This window comes from Hippopotamus amphibius, chromosome 15, assembly GCF_030028045.1.
Source record: "Hippopotamus amphibius kiboko isolate mHipAmp2 chromosome 15, mHipAmp2.hap2, whole genome shotgun sequence".
NCBI classification, from domain to species: Eukaryota; Metazoa; Chordata; class Mammalia; order Artiodactyla; family Hippopotamidae; genus Hippopotamus; species Hippopotamus amphibius.
This window is the reverse complement of record NC_080200.1, coordinates 40,923,516-40,937,236: the sequence shown is the minus strand read 5'-3', so window position 1 is coordinate 40,937,236 and position 13,721 is coordinate 40,923,516. Positions and strand designations below refer to the sequence as shown.

The 13,721-nt window shown below is 41.5% G+C and overlaps 1 protein-coding gene across 2 annotated transcripts in view; it reads left to right on the top strand.

Moving 5' to 3' along the window:
* The window catches only part of SLC1A3 (solute carrier family 1 member 3), a 73,557-nt gene extending 60,101 nt beyond the window's left edge, over positions 1–13,456 (top strand). For both annotated transcript variants that reach the window (XM_057709227.1, XM_057709228.1), the window contains 6 exons: positions 1,280–1,322; positions 4,440–4,732; positions 7,271–7,504; positions 8,061–8,255; positions 11,007–11,141; positions 12,918–13,456. In XM_057709227.1, the coding sequence (XP_057565210.1) occupies positions 1,280–1,322; positions 4,440–4,732; positions 7,271–7,504; positions 8,061–8,255; positions 11,007–11,141; positions 12,918–13,122 (1,105 nt within the window). In that variant the 3' untranslated portion in view covers positions 13,123–13,456. The remainder of the gene's footprint in view (positions 1–1,279; positions 1,323–4,439; positions 4,733–7,270; positions 7,505–8,060; positions 8,256–11,006; positions 11,142–12,917) is intronic.
* The last annotated feature ends 265 nt before the right edge of the window (positions 13,457–13,721 follow it).

Here is a 13,721-nt window from a genome sequence, read left to right as displayed (position 1 = left end):
AACGCAGCCCCACCGTGCCTCCTGAGAGCCCTTTTCAGGGAGCTAATCACAATTGTCTGAAGTTAACAAGCTACTCGGTATTATTTCATACCTCTGCATTACTTGGCACCCCATGAAAATGATTTCATTTAGTTCATACAATGAATGAAGGCTTTTCACCATTTTTTGGACAAACCTTACCCTCAGGTAGTTTGGATTAGGGGTATTTTATCATATTCTCTTTCTGTGTAATTTCTACTTTTTGTTTAAAGAATTGGGATCTTGTCATTTTCTGTCTGGTGTGTTTCTTCCCCTCCTTACCCTAGGACAAGTGTAAGACTAACCTGTCCCCAACCAGACACCTGGTTTGAGCATTTATCTTGGAATCTCCTAAACTCACATTTCTCTCAGGGTTTGTAGAAACAGACCCATAGAGCATAGATGGGAAGGACAAAGAAACAGATGGTCTAGGCAGTAAGAAGAGGTAAGAGTATATAACCTTAAAATATGATTGGTGACATATACCTGCTGGAATCTCAGGCTCTCCAGCTGCCTGGGTCATGTGTCCTTCTCGCACAGTCTTTAGTCCTGGAGCCCCAGTGATAGTTTAATCCAATCTCCTCTTTAACAGATGAGTCAACTGAGACCTACATAGTGCCATGAACTAGCCAAGGTCACACAGCTGGTTAGAGATTTATTCCTCCCCCACCGTGAACATAAACAATGCTCTGAGGAAGTGACAAATCCTGCCACATGGGCCTCAAGTTCAAATTTTGTGGGCCATCTCCCTGTTGGTCACCAAAGAGCCTCAGAAGCTCCAGCAATTCAGAGTCAATATCTCATCCCCCAGAGTGCCTTTGGGGGGACTTGGTCGAGAAAAAAATTCCACAGTCTGACCATGACATTTGATTCGGAACATTTGGTCCCTAAACACGTGGCTGGATACCAAGATGGCCACTATTGAATAACACCTCAGTTAACCAGAGTGTTTAGGATAAAAGGTGTTTCCGTTCTCACTTGGGTTCTTCCAAGGAGCAGGGTTTGATGTCTGAATAAAAAAATCCATTGTCTGACAGAAGGACAGATGAGTTGAATTTGGGACTTCCTCTAAAAATATGAACTACATGGGCCACACTTAGGGATGACCTATGTCCCATTTCATAAAATCCACCAAAATTTTTCTCTTTTTCCATCTGCTGCTCAGTTCAATGCAATCTTTACCTTAGACATGATGAAAAAGCATTTAAGGAACTAATTTATTATTTGGGAATTCTTCAAGTGACCATTATTTTCTTTGCAGGAATATGTTCCCTCCAAATCTGGTGGAAGCTTGCTTTAAACAGGTAAATACTCTACAGCCATTAATTCACCTTTGAAATTCCTCTTTGGCATACCAAACAGAGTGGGGCTCTCTTTTTAATTTGATTTTATTTTTTCCCATTTCTCTGCAATAAGAAACATTTCTCTTGCCAACCAGAAGGAAAGCACTAGTTTTCTGTGGAATCCGGGGGGGTGTCTTCTCTTGTATTGAAGTCTTATTAGTTGCCAGACACTATATGTCTTGCATACAAATGGCTCATTAAGTCTCTGTTAATTGTTAAGGCTATTCAGGAGACTCTCTCTCCCTCCCATATCCCATACACAAAAGCTCACCAAGCAAGCAAACTCCAGTATAAGATATATTTACAACTTGCTTTAAAGATTAAGGAGTTTATTCAAGTTTCTGCATTTGATTTTATAAATTAATGGGTTGTTTTTTTAAAAGTCTTCTAAAGGAGGAACCATGTCAGAAAGGATTGCCACATCAAGTATTGAATGTGTGCTCTGTACCAAGCACTGATGTTATATTTACTCTTCACATAAATATGATGGGTACTCACGGATGGGGCAACTTATCTATGATCATTCAGAGGGGTTATGTAACAGGTATAAGATTTCACAAGTAGTAAATCGCAGATCCAGAATTCAAATCCACTGTGTTGATTTCAAATTCCAATCCTCTTTCTGCTTCTACATTCTATTCTGCTTCCTGGAAAGGGGTATCCAAACTGATGAGATACCTAGCAGGAGGCCATAGTGAAGTCCAGTTTCTTGTAACCCCAATTCCAAGCAAGTCTTGGCTCTCTGTGTAAAGACACAAATACATTTTACTATTAGGGGATAAAATTGGTGAAGTTCATTCTAACCTCACATGAATAAAAAAGTTTTATTGCCCAAAATATTAAAAGGGAAACAATTAGACATTCTCATTGCTAAATAATAGTTCCCAAACATTTCTCCAGTTGGTGTCACTTCACCTGTGTTGTAATCCCCCTAACCCTGTGCTTGGGATCTATAAGACAAACGAAACCAAACCCTGACCTCATGGAGGACCAAGTTTTACACGCTTTGCTTTTTTCCCTTTTTAAAATTTGTATTGACCATTTTTAATAGGTAATGCATGCATATGTTGCAAAATTCAAACAGAATTCCTTCTTTATAAAAAAAAAAAGTCTGCGAGGGCAAAATCTAACTCTCTTTATTCAAAACAACTGTAACCATAAATAATAAACCCCTTTCAATCCAGCCAGCCAAGCCCAGCACCATGGGGCTAACTGTTCCAGTTAGTCAGCTGGCACTAGGCGACATCAAAAATGCTGATTTCTAGCAACTCTGGGGAAAGTGCTGACTCATGAAGATTTATTGTATTTGGTTTTGGAGTGCATTTGCAGGATTTTGAAGGGGAAGCAAATGTATCTTTCCAAATCTATTTGTCTTAGATCAGAATGCAAATGAGGTTGCAACTTTGGTGTAGACGGCAAACTGTGTCTAAGGGGAAATACTTGGAGGCGCAGGAAAGGCTTACTTGGAGGCACAGGAAAGGCTGACTTGGATTGAAAATTCACCCTAGACAATCCGTAACGGGCGTAAGCACCCCGGTAGGTTGGGGAATTGAGAACTGACTGGAATAGGAGACAGGAAGGGGTCAGTTTCTTAGTTAAAATTACCAGCAGTGGGCTTCCCTGGTGGCACAGTGGTTAAGAATCCGCCTGCCAATTCAGGGGACACGAGTTCCATCCCTGGTCCAGGAAGATCCAACATGCTGCGGAGCAACTAACATGCGCCACAACTACTGAGCCCACACACCGCAGCTACTGAAGCCTGCGTGCCTAGAACCAGTGCTCTGCAACAAGAGAAGCTACCGCAATAAGAAGCCTGCTCACTGCAATGAAGAGTAGCCCCTGCTCTCCGCAGCTACAGAAAGCCCGCGTGCAGCAACAAAGACCCAATGCAGCCAATAAATTAAAATTTTAATTAATTAATTAGCTAATTTAAAAATATATTTTAAAAAATTACCAATAGTGCCACTGATTGTTTAGGGAATATGTCAACAATATTGACAGCTGGTTTGGAAATAGTGATTTCGCATTGGACAAAAAAGTCTCCCATTTACTCCTGGTGGAGAAATGGTCCAGCATGTCATGTACAGCTGTGCTTTCTTCCCTTAGACTCCAGATCCAGCCAACATCCATAGATTATTATTCTCTCTGGTGCTTTACTCCCATCAACGTGAAGGCCAGAGATTTCTCTCTCGTTAAAATCATAGAGAGAGGGCTTCATTGTTTCAAATGGCCACAGTAGTACACTCAGCATCTTCTGTCTGGGGCATCTATGCAGAAGCTATGGGGGAAAGACCATCTCTTGAGTAAGAGGAGAAACTCCTCTATAGGCTTGAGAACTGGGCTGTCATCCTAAACTATTATTTAAGCACCTATTCTTAAGCACTGATACTGTCAGGAATACCTTGAAGAATGTTTTTTGGGGATTTTTAAAATTTTTAATATTCACCAAAGTCTCCAATTAAGTCTAGTCCCTGAAGGGCTTTGTTATAGAGTACCATCAGCCAACATTAGTATAGTGCTTTAAAATTTACCAGATGGTCTCATATATTCTGTTTAATTTGATCATTACAACAACTCTACGAGGTAGAACCAGCACAGTTACTCCTGTTTCATAGCTGTGGAATATAAGCAAAGGGACGTTAGGTGATTTGTCCGTGATCCTTAACACGAAGCCATGGAGGGTAAAGAGATTCCTGTGAATATTTGAATTTGCAGTTTTTAAAAAGCCAATTATAGTCATTTTATTAGGGTTTCAGAGAGAAGCAAAAGCACATGTATATATTCACTCCAACATCTTCAACCTCTTTCCTATTATGATTCATTGTGTATTTGAGTGTGTGTCTGTTTGTGCTGAGAAGGTATTAGAGGTTTGTCACAGATTAAAGAGATGATAGGTAAATAGATGATAGGTGGATCGATCAGTAGATAGATAGATGATAGATAGGGTAGATAGATACTTTCTATAACATTATTCTCTGAATTGGGGGTAATATATATCATTACAGAAAATTCAAGCAGAAAGTACAAAGAAGAAAACAAAAATTACCTTTAATCCCTGTTGTGCCTTTTCTTTTTAAGTTTAAAACCAACTATGAGAAGAGAAGCTTTAAAGTGCCCATCCAGGCCAATGAAACACTTGTGGGTGCCGTGATAAACAATGTGTCAGAGGCCATGGAGACTCTGACAAGGATCACAGAGGAACTGGTCCCAGTCCCAGGGTCTGTGAATGGGGTCAATGCCCTGGGACTAGTTGTCTTCTCCATGTGCTTCGGATTTGTGATTGGAAACATGAAGGAGCAGGGCCAGGCCCTGAGAGAGTTCTTTGATTCTCTTAACGAAGCCATCATGAGATTGGTAGCAGTGATAATGTGGTATGTATTTCCATTTGCTATGTATGCTATATAGAAGATGCTTATTGCCATCAACTTGTGTTCTGTACTGAGCAAGATGCCACCAGGCAGAATGGCCATTTGCAATCTTATTCGGGTAAGCACAAGAAACTCAATGACTTTCAGGGCTGGTAGTGGCCTTAAATGTCTGTGCAAGCCTCTCTTCATAAGTTCGCTTCCTTGTTTTTGAAAGATGTCAACTCCTTTACCCCAGTGCTGATGGGATCCCATTCCTAATTCGTCCATTTTATAACTAATTAGTTATTTATTCAATACATATTTATTGATTGTCTCCTATATACCAAGCATTTAATGCCAGGCGCTATGGATATAGCATTGAGGGAAACAGGCAAGGATGTCCTGGATCTTATATTCTTTTCTTAAAATCTTTTCCATTATAGTTTATTGCAAGATATTGGATATAGTTCCCTGTGCTATACAGTAGGACTTTTTTTGGATCTTACGTTCTTAAACAAACAATCAAATCAACCATATGCTTTAGTCACAAGTGCTGTGGAAAAAAAATAATAAACTAAACATGAGGTTTTATTTTATGTAATATGATGTGGTGTGATAAAAAGTAACTGGAGAGGAGGCTTAAAATTTGCCTTGGATGGGACAGAAAGGCCTCTGAGAAGGTGGATGACATTTTTTGCTAAGATCTGAATGACCAGGAGAAGCTAGCCACACAAGGTGCTGAGAAGAGCATTCCCAGGAGAGGGAAGAACAAACGTAGAGGCCCTCTAAACCATCGGAAAAACTGAACTCTTCTCTCCTCCATTTCAGTCCTAAGAAAGACGTGTAAAAGGCCATTCTGCAGCGAGCATGAAAAACGCATGGGAAGTATTACAGAAAGCCAAGCCACAATTTATAACAAAACTTCCTGCAAAGAAAGTTGAGAGCAGGAGACAAAGGAAAAGACTAATTCCACAGAAGAACATTGACCTTGGGAAGTAAACTCTGCCCAGCAGGGAGAGAACCCTGTGATTGGTTTAAGCCTGCTGTGAGGTTGCTTTCCCCTTATCCTTTATTTTTAATCCAGCCTCCCTCTTGGCACCTGAGGCAGGAAGGCATCCATTTCTAAGAAAAGCGCTCACCAACATGATTAAAAATATGTTTTGTCTTTATTGCCACCAAAGCCCAGAGAAATCCATTTTTCAGGAGTTTATACAAGATGGATGTGAACTTGGGGGCACAATGATGATCAGCATGCGATCTCCACAGGAGTCCCCGTTGAAATGCCGGGGGCCCTCCTTGGAAATCTTGGCATTGCTGAAAGTGGACATTTATCTTCATATTATTAAAATGCCTCCACCTTTCACCTCTTTTATGAAAGAAGCCTATTCAGGGCTGCTGAATGAACCTCACATGTAGCTTTTCTAGCCGTACCTTCGCCGGCACATTCAACATTGAGTTATTGCATTTCTGCAAACAGGTACTCTTATAATTTCCTGGCCTGTGTTTTTAAAGGACTTTTAAAAGAACCATTGTATTTTTCAATATGAAATAAGTCCTTCACAGTTCCCAGCAGATCTTTCTCCTGAAGGGCGATCGCCTTCTCTGTTTTTGGTAACGCGAGTTGGGTTGTCGTTTACAGCACACATCGGGCAAAGAGTTGAAAGCCAGGCAGCAGGGCCTTGAGTCAATATGTACAAGCCATTTCATGTCTCCGTTGTTCATTCTTGTTGAGTCTACAGGAGAAAGCTCGCAGATGGCAGCATCAGCCCGTGGGTGATAACTGCTTCACTAGCGCACCTATGACCTGATTGTGGTAGTGCATACATGCATGTTATTAACTTTCATAGATCTGAAGTTACTTTATGATTGCCTTCCACTTTTTGGCAAATAGTGCTAGGTTTTCATTTGCACGGGTAACATACAATTTCCTCTTAGAGTACATTTAAGTTTAAAAAAGTTAATACTAAGTAACATTGTAAGTATTGTGTAATATGGGAAAAGCTAATAAAAGTGGTCCTTGAGTAAGAGAGCTGTCTGCAAATCTAAAACACTGAAATGGCTTTGTGGGCATCTTGCTTTAGCTTGGGAGTCAGGCTCCAATGTGGAAAATGCTCCCAGACGTCTGGATTTTGGTTCCATAGATTCTGACTGTTCAGAGTCCTTAGCAGGGGAACAGGAGGCAGTGAGGTGGAGACAGTGGGAGTGGATGGCATCCGAGGACCCCCAAAGTGACCCAGGTGTGGTAAAAGGAGAGTTATTTAGGGAAAAAAGAGGTGAGTAACAAAACCTCTGGCCCTGCCTTTTTTATTGATTTAAGAGAAAAAAAAATGTGACCTAGAGAAATTCTGAGTGAAAGGAAAGCCTCATTATGCACTGTTTATATTTAAATTTATATTTTAAAAAAGAAAAAAGAAGTTCATAGCTTCTGCAAGATCTCATAATATCCTGGCAGAAAAATTTAGAAATCAACCCTCTTTGACTTTTTCTTATCACTTGGTAATTTCTGTGGAATAGCGTGTTGGAAATCAGACTTCCAACTGTGCGTGTGTTGCTTCTACATAGGTACGCCCCTCTGGGCATCCTCTTCCTGATTGCAGGGAAAATTGTTGAGATGGAAGACATGGGAGTGATTGGGGGGCAGCTTGCCATGTACACGGTGACAGTCATCGTGGGCTTACTCATCCACGCGGTCATTGTCCTGCCCCTCCTCTACTTCTTGGTAACACGGAAAAACCCCTGGGTTTTCATCGGAGGGCTGCTGCAAGCGCTCATCACGGCTCTAGGAACCTCCTCCAGGTACGCATGTATCCGTGGCTTATCCCTATCAGAAAATGTATCTCAGGCTTCACTTTGAACCGGAACCTTCAGACTGAGGGGCAGGGGTGTGTTTTCCCAGGTTTTAAGTGTTCAGACATTGGAACTGGCTTTTTAACTCTGAGGCTAGGCAGACCTCGCTGGGATTCAAGGACCGGCTGGCTGTATACCCTTTCAGGGGACAAAATGGAAACCAGCTGTCCTCTCCTGCCCGCCTTCCTCTTCCTCTCCCTCGCCCGGGGGCCATTTGCCTGAGGGAGAGGTGGCAGGGCTTGCTGCACAGGCTGTTGCTGTGGGGTGGGGAGTAAGCCCAAGGGATGCCTCGTGGAGGAGCCCAGAAGCAGGAGAGTTGCCAAGTGACCCAGTGAGGGGACCCGCTGTGCCTAACGCCACTCCCCTATTTGTACCAGAGCTGGCTTCGTTCCCTTTAACTTAGAATACGGGAGAGGAAGGAACTCTCTGTCCAAAATGCCCAACAGACAGGCACCGTCTGAACTGTCAGATGGTCCCCTGACACGTCCTGTTTTACTGTGCTCAGCTCCGCCACGCTACCCATTACCTTCAAGTGCCTGGAAGAGAACAACGGCGTGGACAAACGTGTCACCAGATTCGTGCTCCCGGTAGGGGCCACCATTAACATGGATGGGACCGCCCTCTATGAGGCTCTGGCTGCCATTTTCATTGCTCAAGTTAACAACTTCGACCTGAACTTTGGACAGATTATTACAATCAGGTACCAGGAACGCTCTGTACGACGTTTTCTTAGGAGTGACTTTAAGTGACGAGCTGGTGATCAGGGCTTGAGTGGAGAAACTGGGAGAGGGGAGTCTTCATAGGAATAGTCTTATTTTTGATATTTAGAGATTTTTATAGTTTTTTAAATTACAGATGCGCACGTTTATTAATAGTGAAGTTCTAATAATACAGAAATGTATAGGGTAAAAAGTGCAACTTGTCTTCCACCATGATTCCTCCTGTTTCTGTAGGTGACCACGGCTACTGTTTGGTGTACAAAGACCTTTACCAATGCATAGACGTATGCACACTCTTTTTTTTTTTCTTTTTTTGTAATTGATGGAATCATACCGTATATACTCTTTGCCACTTGACCGACTTACTCATCAGTATACCATCTATAAATACATGTAGCTCTTTCTTTTTAAAATCTGTAGACTACATAGGATGGATATTTCTCTTTTGAAAAAAAATGTTAGATTAAACTTCAATAAAAGGCACTGAAATTTTAGCTTTTATTATTCATCAGCTTTTATTGAAAATTAGAAAATAAAAATACACTTGAAAAACTGGATTAACATTTGCTCGTGGGTTAATTTTTAGGCAGTATATATGACAGAGTACGCTGAAAATAGGTTGAAAATTTTCCTTTTGTGGACTATGTTTTAATTATTATTTGAGCTGTCTAGTGAAAGGTAATTTTCCCTCTCATACCTTTCCCTAATTGCTTAGTTTTCTTCTCCAGACACAACCACTGTTGCTTGCTAGTTTCTTTTGTATTCTTCTGGAGACAGTCCATGTATATCCATTTGCACACGTGAATATCACCCACTGTTTTTGCTTAATGAAAGTCAGTGTGCACAACAGAGCAATGAGTATAATGGAGACAAAACCTCACAATCCAGATCACACCCTGCTCTTTAGTGTGTGTGGGGGGGTGTGTGTGTGTGTTTTAATTAACAATTTAATTTGGAAATCAAAATAAATCAATTTTTCACAACTTTTTATTATAAATTGCCTTACATACAGGAAAGTTGAAAGAATATTACAACACACATCTTCTACCTAGATCCAACCATTGTTAACATTTTGCCATTTTTACTTCTCCTTCTTCACCCTCCCCCACCCACGGCCTTCACGACACTTCATTGTTCGTAGTTCAGCGTGCATCGCCTAAGAATAAGGATAGCCTTCTTCATAACCACAATAGTAAGATTCTTAAAAATACTTCTGGAATATGTAGTCTGTATCCAAATTTCCCCAGTTGTCCCAGAAATATCTTTTTATAGCTTTTCCCCCAGACTAAGATCAAATACAAATTTATGGCTTGTGTTTGATTATTATGTCACTTTAGTCCTTTAGTCTTTTTTAATCTCTGTTGGTTCCCTCACCCTGTGTGTGTGTGTGTGTGTGTGTGTGTGTGTGTGTGTGTGTGTGTTTAGAAATAAGTTATGTCAGACTCTCTATATATGTCTTGTGTTGTTGGAGAGTGGTAACAGTTGTAGGATGCATTGGGATAAAAAAAAGCTAAGGCTGATCATGGTCAGAGGTGATGGACCTGGAGGTTCTAGGAGCCCCAGGCCCAGTCTAGCTACACTGGGGCTGAGAGATCAATGTCTCACTGTACCTGTTCATGGGGATGGGTTGGCACACCTTGGTTGAAAAGCCCTGTGTTATGAAACAGTTTCAGTTGCATGTAATAACAGTTACAGCGACTTCAACAAGATGGAACTGTACTTCTCTCTCATGCGGAGCAGCTCTGCTCCACAAAGCCTCCAGGCTGGTAGGTGTTCTACAGTGTAAGGGACCAAAGTTCCATCACCCCTGGTGTATCCCCTTCATCCAGATGGTCCAAGATGGCTCAACATCACCTCCACATTTTAGCCAGTGGGAGGAGGAGGAATGGCACAACCTGCAAGTTGCTTGATCACTTTCACACACGTCTCATTGGCCAGAACTTAGTGTAAGCTCCAGGGGAGGCTGGGAAATATAGTTTCATTGTGGGCGGCCACACAGCAGCTAAAAATTCTATTACTAGACAAGGGGAACGATATGGGGGAACCATGAACAGTCTCTTCCACAGACTTAATACTTTATTAACACCACTTTATATCTAGGTAATACTTTACTATTTATTTATTTTCACATAAGCCTATCAAATAGATATTTTACAAACTGAGTCCTAGACAGATCATGTGCCTTACAAATGAGGTTCACACTGCCTCCGTAAAAAATATTGGTAGTGCTACAGAACTTTGTTCATAAATCATTTTGCCTTTGAATTAATAAATTTGATTTTTTTTCCTGACCACATTAATCATACAAGTTCAGTATCTTTATAATCCTCTGCTTGGGTAGAGGAATTATTAGAAGTAAATTGTTATTGTCTGTACAGTATTTTAGACCTTACAAAATACTTTCAGGTACCTGAAAAGTATAAGGCACAAGTTTCTTTAGAAACGGCTGTAATAATAGGACCAATTTCCTAAGGGTTGTTGTGGGAAACAAATGAGTAAGCCATGCTTAACATATCAGGAGGCACATAATAGGCATTTGATAAATATTAGTTAATATGATTATTAGCTCAATGGGTTTTTTTTTTTTACAATCTCATTTACATTTTTCTAAAGCACATCTTTTTATGTTAACTTGGCAAGTCAGACGTTGCCCCGTGCATGTTTTACAGGGTCTGCTCTCTATCTGGGGAGATTTAAACAAATGTTTTCTATTTGGGGACTTCCTCTAACAGCATCACAGCCACGGCTGCCAGTATCGGGGCAGCTGGGATTCCTCAGGCGGGCCTGGTCACCATGGTCATCGTGCTGACATCTGTGGGCCTGCCCACCGACGACATCACACTCATCATCGCAGTGGACTGGTTCCTGTGAGTACACTCGGACTGCGTTTGGCTTGCTGTCGTGGGCCGCCCTCTGCCATCCTGGGGCACCCGGCAGCCTGGCACCCCTGCCAAAGAGCTCCACAGAGAGGGGCGGCTTGGCCTGTAATTAAATTGTCCTCCCTGCCTGATCCCTGCCGTTATCTGGAGACCAAGTCCCAGACGCCATGCACACGCACTCCCTTATCAGCCAGCGGGGCACATCTGGCTGCTACACGTCTCACTCCATAAAGCCACTCGGGGATTGGGAAACCCGCCGTCTGCAAAGTCAACATAAATCAGCAAAGTCATTTCTAAATTGCACAACACATCCCCATGGCGCTGGGACAGAACAGCGGGCCCCCCGGGCTGGCTCAGGCTTTCTCCTTGTGCTTCCCATTCCAATGGCGTAATACAGTGCAGATGTTCCCATCTGACCCCACCGAGGAGCGGGGCGGCCATGCAGACAGTGGGAAGAGAGCTGGTGTCATTAAGTGGGGTTGATTTTTGGCTCTGGGGAAAGTTCCAAGAAAAGGACCCTCAGACCCTAACCTCTAGGGCCACCCCTCAGCCCTTTTCCCATCACCCTTCCAGCTGACATTCTCTGCCTCTTTTCTTTCCCTTCTACTTAGACAATTTCTCCCCAGGATGCCCAAGGGGAAAGCCTTAGAAGGACACAGTAGGTGTGGGAGATTACGTAGACTCCATGAGCTAGGTCTAAGGACCACAAAAAAAGCGCAGTGTGCTCAAGGCACCATAAGTGGGGGGAGATAATTGTGAGCGTGAGTTGCACAGTCACTTGGATCTGGGTGACACTGGGCAGGTTACCCAGCCACCCTAGTTTCCTCCTCTGTGAGATGAAGACAATAATGTCGTCTACCTCTCAGTGGTGCTGTGAGGAAAGAAAGCACCGCTGTCTGCCCACAGTCAGTACTTGACTCGTGAAGAATTTATAGTATAAAGCTGTGATTCTCAAAGTTTTTAGTCTCACAACCTGTTTACACTTAAAAATTGAGGACCCCAAAAGCTTTAATCTGTGTGGGTCATATTTATCAATGTTTATCATGTAATAAAAACTTAGGCATTTTTTAAATGTTAAATTCATTTAAAGGTTGCAATAATAACTTCATTACATGTTAACATATATGACACTTTTGTGAAAAATTACCATTTTCCAAACCAAAAATTTACGGGAAAGAATGATACCATTTTACATTTTTGCAAATCTCCTTAATGTCTAGCTTAATACAAGACTAGCTGCTTCTGCTTTCAATCTGTTGTTATCTTTTGTGTTGTGTTGTAGTCTTTGCAAAACTCCACTAGACAGACATTCATGAGAAAACGAAAACAAAAAGGGCAAATAACATCTTAGCATTATTATGAAAATTGTTTTTGCCTCAGGGACCCCCAGGTCTCTAGACCACACTTTGAGACCTTCTGGTCTCAAAAGGAAGGTGAGTGATAGGAAAGAGAGCCAAAGAGAAATTTTAAATAAAAGGAGAAAGGGGAGGGTCATTCCTACCATTGGTACTCAAATTAGTAACTGAAAATTAATAATAATATATATCCTTAGTTATAAGTTATATAAGTTATTAGTTATAAGGATATAAGTAACTACGATTTTGAATGTTATGTGTTTATTATGGAATGATGCAATGGGTGGTTACACCAAGCAGAAATTTAAGAGATGCCCCAAATGACCTAGCTGTCTGGTTCTAAACATGAGCTGAAACCACATGATGTTCACAGGAGCCTCAATTTATTTTCATCCCCTCCCTTCCCCAGAGACCGTCTTCGTACCACCACCAACGTGCTTGGAGACTCCCTGGGAGCTGGCATTGTTGAACATTTGTCACGACACGAACTGAAAAACCGGGATGTTGAAATGGGTAACTCAGTGATCGAAGAGAATGAAATGAAGAAACCATACCAGTTGATTGCCCAGGAAAGCGAAATTGAGAAATCCATCGATAGTGAGACCAAGATGTAGACTAACAAAGAAATGCTTCCTTGAGCACCAGGTGTTTGAAAACCATTATACAATGTTTCCATCTCCTTACAACTCATTCTCTCCAATAAGCCCCTTACCTTCCTTTCCTCCCAGCCCTGTTAGGATTGGGAAATATTCATCCAAAAACAAGGGAGGATTTTGCAGTGGCCAAAATGTATAGTTTTCATCCCACGTTTGGAATTTCTAAGTCATTTCATGTTAGTCTTATCTAATAAGGTACTGAGATCAAAACTAGTCTTGATCAGATCTTACAAGTTTATGTGGCACGCAATCCTGTAAATGTGATAGTTCTTATAAATTAAAGAGTCAAAACAAATACTAGGCTAAAAACATGGTTTTAAATCACCTTTCAGAATTTAAAAATCCTTCAGAATACAATTCAATTTTAGTATCAACACAAAACAACTTGATCAGCAATGGGTTATCATTTGGACATTACGGGGCTTTTTTTTCCCCCTTCTCTCATGATTTGTGTCCTTATTTTACTAGTAGCAGGACGATATGAATATACACCCAGCACAGCTGTGAGGAGGCACCGAAAGTGAAATTTCCATGTGGTCATAGGCAAGTTTCATCTC